Raw genomic sequence first — 14,311 nt, forward strand, 5'->3', positions numbered from 1 at the left:
GCCCATAAGGAAGAGTCGTGGGTGTAACTATAGATAATTTTGCTGCAATCTTTGACCTCCCTCTGGAAGTCCAGAGGTGGTGCCAGGGCCCAGGGAGAGGGCAGGCACACAGTGTGTCCTTGTGTCCTCTTCATCTGCATCATGAGGTGGGGGTGGGACGCGAGGGGGGTAAGAGTGGGCGTGCACCTTTATGGTCTGAGGCAGGAAATGACCCCGTGAAATGAGGTACCAAGAAGCACCCACAACTGGAAATGCGGTTTGGGTGAAGCCGGGCACAGGAATGCGGGTCTGCGTCAGTCCTTGGAGGTGTGAGGACTGAACAGGAGGAGGTGTGAGGAGAGCGCGAAGAACCCCTGGCTTAGGGAGGCTAATGAGTCCGTTCAAGCTGAGCGTGTAAGACCAGAACCCAGAGCCGTGCTCCTACCACTCCGGCAGCCGAGCACGGGTCTTGAGGTGTTTTCCCCAGAGCTAAGAAGAGCCAGAGCCCAGGACTAGGAAAGTTAAGGGTGTTTAATGCTTCCTGCACTAAAACCCGAGTTCTCTGTGTGAAATGTATAAAGTTTCTGTCAATGCTCACTAGAAAGGCACTGTCCATAAAGAGCCTTAGTGAAATACTGTTAAATCATTCATTCAATTCTGAGCATCTGCTGAAGGCACAAGGATGCTATAATTGCTGCTGTCTGGAGGGGAAAGTTGGGGGCAGGAAGTAAAGGAAAATGCTGTAGGGCAAAGGGCATTGGCGATGATGCTTCGAGGATACACAGGGCTGTGCCAGGTGAAGGGAACGAGTTCCCTGGGAAGAAGGGTAAGCAGACATGGAGAAGTGTAGGTGTGGGGAGAGTAAATTACAGGTAGAAGTAAGTCATGAAGGCATAGCGACCTTTCTAAAGGTGCGCTTGGGAGGAAAGGAATGGAGTGGGAAATAGGATAACAGATTAGAGCTTTGCTTTAGAGCCATGGATCTAACCAAGCCCCAGCCGCATGTAAGAGTCACCAGGGAGCTTGAATAAATCCAGGTCCAGGTCGTACCTCACACCAATTATATCAGAACCTTAGGGAACCCGGTGGGCACTGGGGGTTAAAAGCATAGCAAGTGGATTTCCTTAGGAAGCCGCTGTAAGAACTTTTGCTTTAGGGGGATTTATTTGCATTTTCAGGAGAAAGTAATTGTTAACATATGCTCGTTCTATTGATGATTTAAATCTCTGTAAGAAGGGTAGCCAACATGCCACACAACTAACGCAGCCCACCATGCTCTCTGTTGGAGCAGTAATGAGTTATATCAGATGAGCAGTAGGAGGGTGATTCACTCATTCATGTCTTTCTACTGTGTGGCCACCATTATACACTGAAATGATGGCAAGCAAGCCAGAGAGCTCTCCTGAAGGGAATTGCTTTCCGATAACAGAAGTAACTGGGCCTCTAACCAAGAAGTGCCAGCTGAGGATACAAAGGGAGTGAGCCTGCCAAGCTGTCAGAGAGTGCCGAGTGCTACTCTGCCCTCTGCTGGCAGGTTCTGAGAAGCACATGTTCCAGCCATGGGGGAAGTCCCTCCAAATGTGGTCTGTGGGTCACTGCCCTAATGCCCTTTCAAACATACCGCTTTTAAAACAAAGCTGTCCTGTGCTGCCCAGGACTTATCCCACTGGCAGTACCATTTTTTATGGAGAGTACCTTACAGCATCTGAACAGGGTCATGTGACAGAGGCAGAGGCACAAAACGGAGTCTGCATTAGACACGTAAACAAAGGCCGCCGGTCACTACCAGTCGACATGCTTATATGGAAAGTGACCAGGCCTGTGGAGAAACAGCAACTCCTTGCTCCTCTTCCTAGACCTGCGTGGCTCCAAGGAATCCTAAAGAGGGGGCCTGGACCACCCGGAAAAGTGCTCTCAGCCAGAGCTCGGGGACAGCTCCTGAACAACACATTTCCAGCTGGAATTCTCAGCAGTGCCTCTGGCCACCTCCTCAGATCACCCTCCCTACATGCTCTCCAAATCAAGCTTTGGCCGTGCTTCCAAACTGTTCCCAAGTGAAGACAAAGAAAAAGGCAGACAGATGATGAGGTGAGCCGGGAAGGACGTGTTTGTCTTTACAGGTCATCGTGTTATGCATTTTTGTGTGGGACTCAGCCTTGCCAATACCTCCTGGCGCCCACCGCTTCTCCCAGCACACACAGCTCACATAGCTGCACATATAACTCATCAGGACGAAGCCTAGTGAAGCAGGAGAACAGGGGCCCAGGCTGCCAGGCAATCAGAGAAGGATTCCTAATGGGACAGTCTCACCGCCCTCACTCTATACACCCGCGCTCTGCACTCCCCCGACAGGCCTCTGGAAGCCACCGGGGGTGGATGAGAACAGGGTGTGAGCCACACAGTACTGAATGCCTCTGCAAGACCTGCGCAGCCCTCACAAAACAGCTCCTGGCTAAGCAGTAGTTTATTGTTTCTGTTCACCCAGGAGTACCATGCTGGCCTGCCTCTTGGAATTTATTAACCGATTGTGGAAGTTATTTAGAGAGTTTGATGACGAAGTCTTTTGGAATCCTGGCTCTTCTATGTCACATTCTGACTTGTTTTTAAAGGAAAGTCTCTTCAATGAAACACAATGCAAGTTCGGGCAAGTTAAGAAACTAAGCTAAAAATTAGATTTTTTTAAGACATATAAAATATCTTTATATTAATCGCTCAGCCCTTTGCTGAAATAACTTCAAAATTCTAAAATGTTAAATCATAAAAGTTCTCAAGTGAAAAGAAAAACAATACATTTTAAAATGAAGCAACCCAAATGAAAACAAATGAAGACCTTCTCAAAAGTCTCCCCCCATTTTGGAATATGATTTTAGGTATCAAACAGAAGTTAACAAAAAGTACTGCGGCCCTGGCCAGTGTGGCTCAGTTGGGTGGCCTGTTCTCCCATACGCCGAAAGGTCAGGGGTTCGATTTCCAGTCAGGGCATAGACCCGGGTTGCTGGTCTGGTCCCCAGTCTGGGCGGCAACTGATCTTTCACTCTCACATCGATGTTAAAATGTCTCTCTTCCCATTTCTCTCTCTCTGAAATCAATAATAAAAACATGCGCCCTAGTTGGTTTGGCTCAGTGGACACAGTCAGTGTTGGCCTGCGGACCAAAAGGTCCCACGTTTGATTCAGATCAAGAGCAGATTCCAGGGATGCTTTAAGGAGACTTGATAGTCCAGGAAACAACCCTACAAGGACAAGGGTATCTGGGTTGCAGGCTCAGCCCAGGCCCAGGGCAGGGCTTGTGCAGGAGGCAACTATTGATGTGCTTCTCTCACTTCAATGTTTCTCTCTGTCTTTCCCTCTCTCTTCCATTCTCCCTAAAAAAAAAAAAAAAAAAAGAATGGAAAAATAACCTCGGCTGAGGATTAATAAAAAAAAAACAACCAAACAAAAAAGCATGTTCTCAGGTGAGGATTAAAAGTAATGCTTCTCTGGTCATTCTTTCACGTTACTATCTAAACAGTAAGCTTTAACAACTTCTCTGGTCATTCTTTCACGTTACTATCTAAACAGTAAGCTTTAACAACTTTGCTTAACGAATTAACATATTGACCACTATCCTATTTCTCACTTCATAGCTGTGGCTTAAAAATAACTTCGTGATTTTTGCATCGAAAGAAGGTTTGGGAAGTCAGTTCCAAAGCGCTCTATGTTTGTCTGATTTTGGGGGCACATGAACACTTACCTTTTGTGACACTGGCATTCTCAGATTATTCACAGGTGGTGAAAATGTAGAGTTGTTTCCTGGACTATCCAATCTCCTTACACCATCCCTGCACTCTGCAATCTGGAAAACATACTATTAACCAAGCCGTGTTTTCACAGTGATCCTGTAACACACAAGGCACAGTCTAAAGTTACTGGAAAAGCAGAAGTGTTATCTTTCTCTCCTTTCAGCTCTGGACAGGAGCACTACAGGATGTACCCTCAAGTCCCGTGCTGGTCACATAGCAGACTTGAAGCCTTCATGTGAGTTCCCAGCAATGAGAAACATTCCCTTAGGGAAGAGCGTCTACTTAAGTACAAAAATGACCCAATGAGCCCTCAAAAAAAATAAAACCACTTGGCAAAAAACCGAAAGGATATAAAAACTGCAACATTTTAATCGTGACCTTATTTTGCCAGGGCATAGGTATTTCAGGTCATTGTCAGCAAAGTTAAATAGGAGAGTCAATTCTACTTTGGCCTAGAGATTACAACTCACGAAATAGAACATTCTGAGTCTTCCGGTGGAAGCTGCGCAGGTAATGCTCCCTCTCAAACTGAAGGCATTTATCAAGGAACTTGGGTCCAGTCCACTGCAGGGATCAGCGTGCAGAAACAGGCTGCACTTTGTGCCATTAATGCCTTCTTTCTGATTCTGGGTCCCTGACACATTTTCATCCTTACCTTATTTTTCCAGGGCATAAATATTTCAGTTCGTTTTCAGCAAGGTTAAATAAGAGAGTCAATTCTACTTTTGACCTAGAGATTACAACTCATGAAATATAACAGTTGGGTCTTTATAACGTTGTAATTAACTGGTAATAAGTGAACAGAAGGAACAAGGGAAGGCCAGTTTTACAGGAATGACACTTGAGTAGCTTTGCCAGGAAGCTGCAGCTTCACATGCGCCCGGGAAAGTCTGGGTGACTTAGGGAAGTACTTGCTTGTTAGTCACACCTGGGAACAGGTCATAGGCTGAGAGGATTTAAGATATTTAATCTTCTAAACAAAGGAGTTTGCCCTCTTGCTCTTGGTTTGTAAGCTTTTCCTTGCTTGCGGTACTCTCACGCTCCTGCACTCACCCACGTGGCTCAGGGCCATGTGGACCCCTACAATGGACTAATGGGCTGCAGCCATGGACCCAGCTCCGCCACGGAGCGGAAACTCTGGACACTGGCTTTGCGTCTAGCTCTACTGAATCCCCAGCTGCACCTTTTCCAGGACTGGATTAAGGAAATGGGACTTTGGAAAAGACGTAACTCTTATACAAATAAAGAACACTTGTCCTCCTGTGTGAGAACCAAAGTTCTTTTTCTTGAGATAAGGGCTCTATTCCCGCTAGCAACAGAGAACGGCAATCCACGCATTGCTCTGATAACAACAGGGCACACCGTTTATTGGGCTACAACGAGTAGCTATTTGCAAACTGCCCAACATTTCTAGTATGTGATTAACCAAATCATTCTTTACTCAAAATTTGTAAGCCACAATCATCAACAATTCTCTAAGAGCAATAAGGAAATAATATTATCACTGTAAACATTTAACATCTGAAAGCAAATGTTATGTTTCTGTAAATCTAGCATTAAAAAAATCAGTGGGAGATGATGTATGTAAATAGTGGTTCTAACAAAGGTTTAATCTCTAAAATATAAAAAGAACTCATAAAACTCAATACCAAACAAACAACATAATCAAAAGTAGGCAGAGGACCTGAAAATACACTTCTCCCAGGAGACACACAAACAGCCAATAGACATAGGAAGAGATGTTCAACCTCACTGGCAATTAGGGAAATGCAAATCAAAACTACAATTAAATAGCCCAGCTGGTGTGTCTCAGTGGTTGAGCATCAATCTATGAACCAGGAGGTCACGTTTTGATTCCCATTCAGGGCACTTGCCCAGGTTGAGGGTTTGATCCCCAGTAGGGGGCATGCAGGAAGCAGCTGATCAGTAATTCTCGCTCATCATTGATGTTTCTATCTCTCTCACCCTTCTCCTTTCCTGTCTGAAATAAAAAAAACCTACAATAAGATACCACCTCACACCTGTTAGAGTGGCCATTATCAACAAGACAAGCAATAGCAAGTGTTGGAGAGGTTGTGGAGAAAAGGGAACCCTCATTCACTGCTGGTGGGAATGTAGACTAGTACAGCCACTATGGAAAGCAGCATGGTGATTCCTCAAAAAATTAATAGAGCTACCACATGACCCAGCAATCCTTTCCTAGGTATATACCCGAAAAACTTTAAATCAGGTATTCGCAAAGATATATGCAGCCCTATGTTCATTGCAGCATTATTCACAGTGGCCAATATATGGAGACAACCAAAGTGTCCCAAGCTAGAGGACTGGATAAAGAGGATGTGGTCCATATACATCACTACTCAGCATAAGAAAGGATGAAATAGCACCATTTGCAACAACATGAATGGACCTTGAGAACATTATGCTAAGTGAAGTAAGTTAGAAAAAGCTAAGAACCATATGATTTCACTCACAGGTGGGATGTAAAACTGAGACTCCTGAACAAGAACAGCAGCGTGGTGGTTGACAGAGGGAAAAGGATAGGGGCTCCTAATATAAAGTGACAGGGGAAGATTTGACCTTGGGGGACATATCTAATACTTTCAATAATAAAGATTTAAAAAAATCCAACAGGTTTCTGAGGATTGGAGCAATGAAAAAATTAGATATCAAATGGAAACTGGAGGAAAATGGAGCAATCAGCCTAAAATTCCAAATGAAAATTATTTCCAACCCACAAACATATACAATATCCTGATAACATAAACTAAGAGTGGGATCATAAAAAGAAGACATGTCTGGTCTTAAAAACAATGTACCTCCCAAATTTGTATCTTCAATGACAGCAACCACAGATACTACCTAAAATGGGCAAATGAAGGAACAGCAAGCATATGCATTTTATTCAGAAACAGAAATAAATTCTAGGGGGAATAAAACACTATTAATTTATAAATGGTTTGCTTTTTGGGATAAAACTCAGTGTTTGTTCTTTGGGGTAAAAATCTGCTGAGGAAGGTGGGACAACGGACAGTTGTAAAAAAAAAAAAATCAGTCATCTAAAATCTGCTTAAAATTTGGGAGATACATTGTTTTTTAAGACCAGACATGTCTTTTTTTTTATGATTCCACTCTTAGTTTATCTTATGTCAAAGTTTGATAAAAATGAAGCTAATACTATTTCTAATCTTTTTAACAAATTGCTTTAAAATTATATTAATAGTATAATAGTTCCACAACTAAAATGAGAGCGTGTATTGTTTGCTCTGGGTTAATCTGGAAGGGGAACTTACTTCTGTTTTGACAGAGAAGCACTCCTGTTACAATTCAGCTGTGATCTAGCCATGTTTTTGATACCTGCAAGGTAAAATATAATTATTTCAATGGCATGAATCCTTGTCCCTGTGCATCTTGAGCTCTGTATTTGGAAGAAACAGATCATGGTCTGTACTTCTATACTTTTTATTCTTTTTTTTTTTTTTTTTTTTTAACTGAATCTATCTCCTGAGAAGTTTTCAAACAATTATGTAAAAAACCCTACCCCAAATCAACCCTATATCAAGTGCAATTATTGGCAAAGAAATTTGTTATAAAAAATACAATAAACAAAGATAAGTCATTGATTGGTTCATTCATCTAATCATGATGTGTGGTTAAAATTCAAGGCCCATGAATTTCACTGTGTAAAATTAGTTTTTAAAAAATTTTTTATTATGGAGCATATTACAGATGTTTCCTCTGTCCCCCCAGGTTGCAGGCTTGATCCCCAGTAGGGGGTGTGCAGGAGGCAGCCAATCAACGATTCCCTCTCATCACTGATGTTTCCCTCTTCTCTCTCTTCCTCTCTGAAATCAATAAAAGTTTGTTTAAAAAAGAAGTCTGGATGGCTGTTTACTTATCTGGGTGCCTATGGATTATTACATGTGCCACAGGATTAGACTGTCAGAAAACAGCACTGCGCTGGCAAGAAACAAAAGCATGGATACAGAACTCTCTCCAGGAGAGGGATTTTCAGCAGGCAGCCAAGGGTTTCTGAACCTCCTTGTTATCTGTAAATGGAGGTAATAATCCTCATCTTAGAACTCCTTTTTATGCTATACTGGGATAAACAAGTAAAAGGTATAAGAAAGTTACTTGGGGAATCTCTGTGGTATATTGGGGGACTGAAATCTAATGAGTTTATTCCCTGACTGAAACATTCTTTGGGAAGTAACAAGATCTTGGGATTAGAATGTGTCCTATTATCAATGCATAAAACAAAAAAGTGTAAGTAAAAGTCTCATTTTATTCAGTGACTTTCTATCCAATCACTTTTTTTTTATTGTCTAAAACTTTACATAAATATTTTTCTTTAAAAAAATGTTTTATTGATTTTAGAGAGGAAGGGAGGAGGAGGAGGAGGAGGAGGGGAAGGAGAGGGAGAAGGAGAAGGAGAAGGAGAGGAAGAGGGAGAGGGAAACATCAATGATGAGAATAATTGATTGGCTGCCTCCTGTATTTCCCCTATTGGGGATGGGATGGAGCCCTTGACTGGAATCGAACCTGGGACCCTTCAGTCCTCAGGCTGATGTCTATCCATTGACCCAAACCAGCTAGAGCTAAGTCTCCCCCTCCCACCGCCCCGCCGCCCCCCCTCCCCCCAGCCATTCCCATCCCAGGCACTGCCCCAGTGTCTGTGTCCATTGGTTATCATTGGTTATTCTAACATTCATGCATATAAGTCCTTTCAGTGCTCTCTAATCCCTATCCAATCACCTTAAAAAAAAAATCACAATTCATTAACACACAATTGGGATAATAAAACTCTAGCATGTATTACTATAGTTAAAACCATATTAAATTTTTTTCTTAAAAATCAACAAAATATAAGCTAAACTATAAAAATATATTAGTGAACAGGACGTTTTAAAATTTAGGCAGCATATTCTCCTATTTAGCAACCCTGCTACTGTACAGTTGGCAATATAATGACACCAAACAGGATAGCTGCATGTGGCTCCTCAAGACCTAAACTGAATTACATGTGTCAGACACCCACCAAGCCTATGAGGTTGGAACATCTTTTTATTCTTTTTCAAATATAAATTTTCTTTAGGGAGAACATTTATAATTTGTATAATAACTCATCAAAACCAAAAGAAAGAGGTCTAACAGCAGAGATAAATGTGTTATCTCTTCTTTGTTAGATGAAAACTTAGGCATTTCTTTTTTATATGTGACATCCCATTATACACAGTCTGTTTAATGATTCATTAGAACGTTAACTCAATGAGGGCAGGGATTGTTGCTATGTTTTGTATTCTATTTCACTGACTAGAATGGAACTGGGCAAATGGTACACATTATATATGAAAAATAAATATGTAAATCAACCCTATGTAATAAAGAGATAATATGCTAATTGACCATCACACCCTCACAAAGATGGCGGCACCCACAGCCAATAAGGAGGGAATATGCTAACTGACTGCCATGCCCTCAAAGATGGCTGCATCCACAGCCACAAGATGGCAGTGCCCAGTTCTGCCCCCAGGAGGGTCCGGCCACTCTGTGCGCCTGCCTCCGGAGTCACCCGAGGCTCAGATAACCAGGACCGGCTGAGGCTTGCACTGCCGGCAGTGGCAGCAGCAGAGGTGTGATGGGGGTGTTGCCCTCCCCTGATCGCTGGGTCACCTCCCGCCCCTGAGGGCTCCCGGACTGTGAAAGGGGGCAGGTGGGGCTGAGGAAGCCCCCTTCAGTGCATGAATTTTTATGCATCAAGCCTCTAGTTCACATATAAAGATCTTATCTGGTATCAAATATGTCTGCACGCATACTTATAACAAGTTAAGGTTGGTTTAGGGGTGACACGTACAAGGAAAGAAATATGCCAAAGTGCAGTTATTGCATTATAAAAATTTAAGTGTGGATACCACAAACATCAATTAATTTTAAAAAAGATCATTAACACAGTAAAGATAAATTTAATATCAGAATTCTAGTATGAAAAATTATTTTCAGGAATGGGCTCCAAAATATTTTTGAAAATGTACCTACCACATACTTTTTTATTCTATGAAAATGTGCTTTGAGATACTCAGAATTTTGTTGAATGCACAGCGAATAAAAGAATAAAAACGCATTTCCATTCAGAAACTAGACCCCAGTGCCCTGGTACCTCTGACGGAATGCCTGCCCTCTCTTACCTTTCTCACTCAGGACTGGCTTCTGCCAGGTGACTGCAGAGAATCGGCCAGACTTCTTGTGAGGACGGGCGCTCACCTTTCTCCAGGCACCTCTCTCTCCGTTCTTCTTGCTACAACTGTTGTAACTTGAAACTAGGAACAGAGGGAAACCTCCTCCTTTGAAATCAACTGCATGTTGGCGTAGCTCTGAAACAACACAAATCATGTTTTGCCAAAAGGAAGGTAGTGATAATGCAGTTTCATAGAGTCAAGCAAAGTTCCCAAAGAAAGGGAATCTTCAAAATCATGGGCCTGCTTAACACCCAAGCAGGGATTCTGTGAACCAGTAACTTGACTTGGAGGTCTACAATTTAAACATGAGCCAATAATCACAAGACAGAGAGACAGCTCTGGGGCAATGGTGTGAAATGTTTGTTAGTGCTTAGGTAATTTCTCCATTTACAGGGAGGAAAAATAGAGCTCCCCAGTCAGGAAGTAAACAAGTTTTACCTAAGAGTGTGAGTCTCCTCTCCTCCCTGCAGGAACCCACATACCTGCTCTCTGGAGGGGACAGCCGTGCAGAACAGCTTCATTGAGCAAGATGCCGAGAGCAGCATTCACCACCGTGTCTGTCCTCGGCTGAAGGGCTTCTGAGCAGCTGTTTGCACAAGGCCAGGTTGTCTTTTCACAGAGGCTCTCGATAATACTGCTTTTCGAACTCTGGGTGCGATGACAGCATTCCACAGCTTAGACATCCACCTTGCAAGAGAGGGGCGGACCCCTCGTTAGGACCAGGCCTTGCAGGAATTATACACAACTCTACAAAGGACAGTTAGAAGGCCATAAAAACCAAAAAAACAAAACAAAACAAAACAAAAAAATACGTTAAGTATTTCTAAAGATATGCTTCATTTCCCAGGTAAGTTCTGGGACAAGCGTAATGATCTAACCTCAAAGTGGTTTGATTTTGCATCATAAATACAACGCATTTCAAAGGAAACTGTTTACATGTCCTTCTCCTTTTACTTTGTAAGATTCTTGTCATCAGGAATTAATGCCAACTGTGCACTGGAGGAATGCATGAATCAAAACATGGAAAGAGATTTGGTTTTAGATTGGGTAAACTCACAATGCAATATACAGATGTTGTATCATAGAACTGTACACCTGAAAACGATATAATTTTATTAACCAATGTCACCCCAATAAGTTAAATAAAAATATGTTTTAAAAGAAAATAATTGGAAAGGTAAACTTATAGACAGAATTAGTCTGGGAAAAATAGGCCCGAAGGTCTGTGTTTAATTGCTAAAACTTATTTGCTTTATTTCCTTAATATCACACACATATTTTTTATTTTAATATTTCTGAAACTGGGATCCATCTAACAATCACTGGCAAATTATATCTGCCTGCCCCAAGGCCAGGGCTCAGTCCCTGCGAATGGGTGGGCTTAGTCCTGGAGAAAGGGGACAGGTCAACCCGCCTCAGGCGGACCTTTGAACTAAGGACTGTAGCAGTGGAACAAGTTTGGAGTACCGTATTTTTCGGACCATAAGACGCACTTTTTTCCCCCCAGAAGTGGGGGGAAAAAGTCCCTGCGTCTTATGGTCCAAATATAGCCTACACATATACTTAAAAAAAAAAGTTTTTTTACTTGCCCGGCTCTGTGTGGTCTCTGTGTGCTTGCCCGGTTCTAAAATGGTTCTAAATGCTGCTGTTTACTTTACAGGGTTGATTACATGTGTTTATGACTGTGATGTTGGGTTTTAATGCACATAAAATATTTTAGGCCACTATTTGTTTCAGAATCTTTTTTTCTTCATTTCCCTTCTCTAAAAACTGGTGCGTCTTATGGTCCGAAAAATACGGTAACTAATACCAATTAACATTCCTTCAAAAACAGGTTATATTTTGTTGTAGCCTTAATTGATTAAGGTTATAGAGCCCAAACCACATCTCCTAGAAGAGGAAAAATTTCAAAGCCTTTTAAGACTGTTAAAGCTTACCCAACTATAAAGCATTTGTCTATCATAAGCTTCTCTGTTACTGCCTGGTGATATGTAATTCAAGGGGGGAGAAAAAAGCCAAACAATACAGAATATAGAAAAAAAATCTGGTATTCAACCACATGAGTCAAACTTGCACAGTTACTTCTAAAAGTGCTAAAGGGGTAAAGATGATAAACTTTTTTTGTTTGTTTTGTTTTAATGAACAGTTCTTTCATATGGCTGCTGGGAGACATTTCTCCATGACACACCTTCATGATGTATGTCAGCTTTGTTCAGGACTATCTTCCCAAGGATGTCAGTAGACTAGAGCATGCAGCCTTGGAAGACAGAGCCAGTGTCTCCCGGAGCAGTGGGCCGGGATAACAAAAGGAATGCATCCTTCCAGGGCAGAGGGTGGGCAGGTCTGACAGCACCAGCTTTAGAAGCCTGGGGATTCCCAAGCTGGGGGCTCTGCAGCTGTGGCTTCTGCAAGGCCAGAACCTGCCTGGATCCCTGAGCATCACTTGGGGGACTGGAGGAGCTAGGGGGACCAGTGAAATATGGAGCCCAGGCCGGGCTGCATTGTGAGGGATGAAGTCTTAGGCTTCTGAGACTCTGAACCCTGAGCCTGTGGCAGAATAACTTGTTAGCTTGCAAATAGGGTACGAATGTCAGAGCCTTGACAGTTCTGATAGGAAAGGCCAAAGTTGGCTCCTAAGAATCTCCAGACTCTGGATGTGAAACGCTTAAAAGTAATTGTAATATTGATGAAAAAGGGCATAATTAGAGGAATAAGTGTATTTTTGCTCTTTTTTGGAAATCCTCACTTTAGGTATGTTTATTGTGTTTTAGAGAGAGAAGAAGGGATAGAGAGAGAAACATTGACCAGCTGCCTCCTGTATGCATCCCACCAGGGATCAAACCTGAAACCTTTTTGGTGCACAAGACAGGATGGTAAGACAGGAAGTCCTTTGGCCTAAGAAGTGCTTCAGGTGTGCCCCAGCAGGCCAGGCAGGAGCTGAGCTGGTGCCAGAGGCCAGAGCCCAATCCTGCACACGGGGTCGCAGGGAGAGGGCCCCTGAGCTCGGAGCCAGCAGAACACGAGGGCGTAGGTTGGAACAGTGCTGCTTTTCTTCCTGAGCCGCCTGGCTGCGGCTGTACTTCTGCTCTTCAGCAAGGGAATGCTGTGTACGCACTAAACACGGTAATTCTTCCACCCCCCCACCTGGCTCTGATTAAACTGACAGTTTGTCTTATCACGAAGAAGACATATTTGCATCCCTGCTTTCTAAAACGGGTTTCTGCCCAGGATGCCAGAAATTGTAGAATCAAAGCTGACAGCTAATCACAGAACCCTTATTAATCTGGAGAGTGCCAGTTTTTTTCTCCTTTTCAATTTCCTACTTATTTTCTATTTCATTAATCTTATTATTTAATATGCCTGTTCTCATAAGCTGCTACTAAGAAAAGCATGGTCAGTATGTAAGTCTCATTAATATAGCAGGAAGCTTTTAATTCAATAGAGTGTAAGGTTTTGGTTTGTTTGGTTACAGGATACCTGACTGAATTCCTCATGCGGGCCTTCCCCAGGAGACACTGGACAGTGAGTCACACGTGACTCTGATGAATTTTATAAAAGAGGGAAGCCGCTATCTAGCTCTTAGTAAAAATAGCTTCCTTAGGAGTTAGCCAATGGACAAGGCAAAGTCCCCCATGGTCTTTACTCTCCTTTTTTCCTACTGGTTGAAGACACACAAGGGTGTGCTTTGGTCAAAAGCATCTATAATAATAAAAGGGTAATATGCTAATTAGACCAGACATCTTCTGGACATCATTCCAGACATCCTTCCTGACAAAGCCAGGCTCAAGGGAAGCCAGCCTGGGTCCTGGTGCCTGCGGGTGGCCCGAGGGAAACCCAGATCCCGGATGCCAGAGGAAGGCAGGCCTATTCTTGCATGAACTTTTGTGCATCGGGCCTCTAGTCTATACTAATAAAAGGATAATATGTAAATTGGTCACGATGCCCTCAGAGTAACAACTGAACAGCAGGCTGCATGGGACTGGCAGGGGTGTCAGTGAGGGACGAACAAACAACTGACTAGCAGGCTGTATGGGACAACCAGGTTGGCAGGGGAGTTAGTGAGGGATGACCAAAAGACTGACCAGCAGGCTGCGTGGGGCGACCAGGCTGGCGTGGGGACAGGGGGAGGGGGCAATGAAGTGACCAGGCCGGCAGAGGAGGCAACCAGGCCAGCAGGGGGAAGGCAGTTGGGGGCAACTCATTCTCCTGAATCCGCAAACAAGAACAGAGTTGCTAATGACTTAATTAATCCCACGGAGTTGCTAATGGTTTAATTAATCCCATGTTTAATGCACAATTCATGTCCTAAACAGGA

At 43.0% G+C, this 14,311-nt stretch overlaps 1 protein-coding gene across 1 annotated transcript in view; it reads right to left on the bottom strand.

Moving 5' to 3' along the window:
- Window positions 1–14,311, bottom strand: part of CTTNBP2 (cortactin binding protein 2) — a 145,707-nt gene that overhangs the window by 1,704 nt on the left and 129,692 nt on the right. Inside the window, 6 exon segments of the mRNA XM_045578665.1 lie at window positions 3,712–3,825; window positions 6,235–6,310; window positions 7,054–7,117; window positions 9,946–10,131; window positions 10,479–10,553; window positions 10,556–10,683. Coding sequence (XP_045434621.1) covers window positions 3,712–3,825; window positions 6,235–6,310; window positions 7,054–7,117; window positions 9,946–10,131; window positions 10,479–10,553; window positions 10,556–10,683 — 643 coding nt within the window.

The sequence above is a fragment of the Pipistrellus kuhlii genome, unplaced genomic scaffold (genome assembly GCF_014108245.1).
Source record: "Pipistrellus kuhlii isolate mPipKuh1 unplaced genomic scaffold, mPipKuh1.p scaffold_m20_p_10, whole genome shotgun sequence".
NCBI lineage: Eukaryota > Metazoa > Chordata > Mammalia > Chiroptera > Vespertilionidae > Pipistrellus > Pipistrellus kuhlii.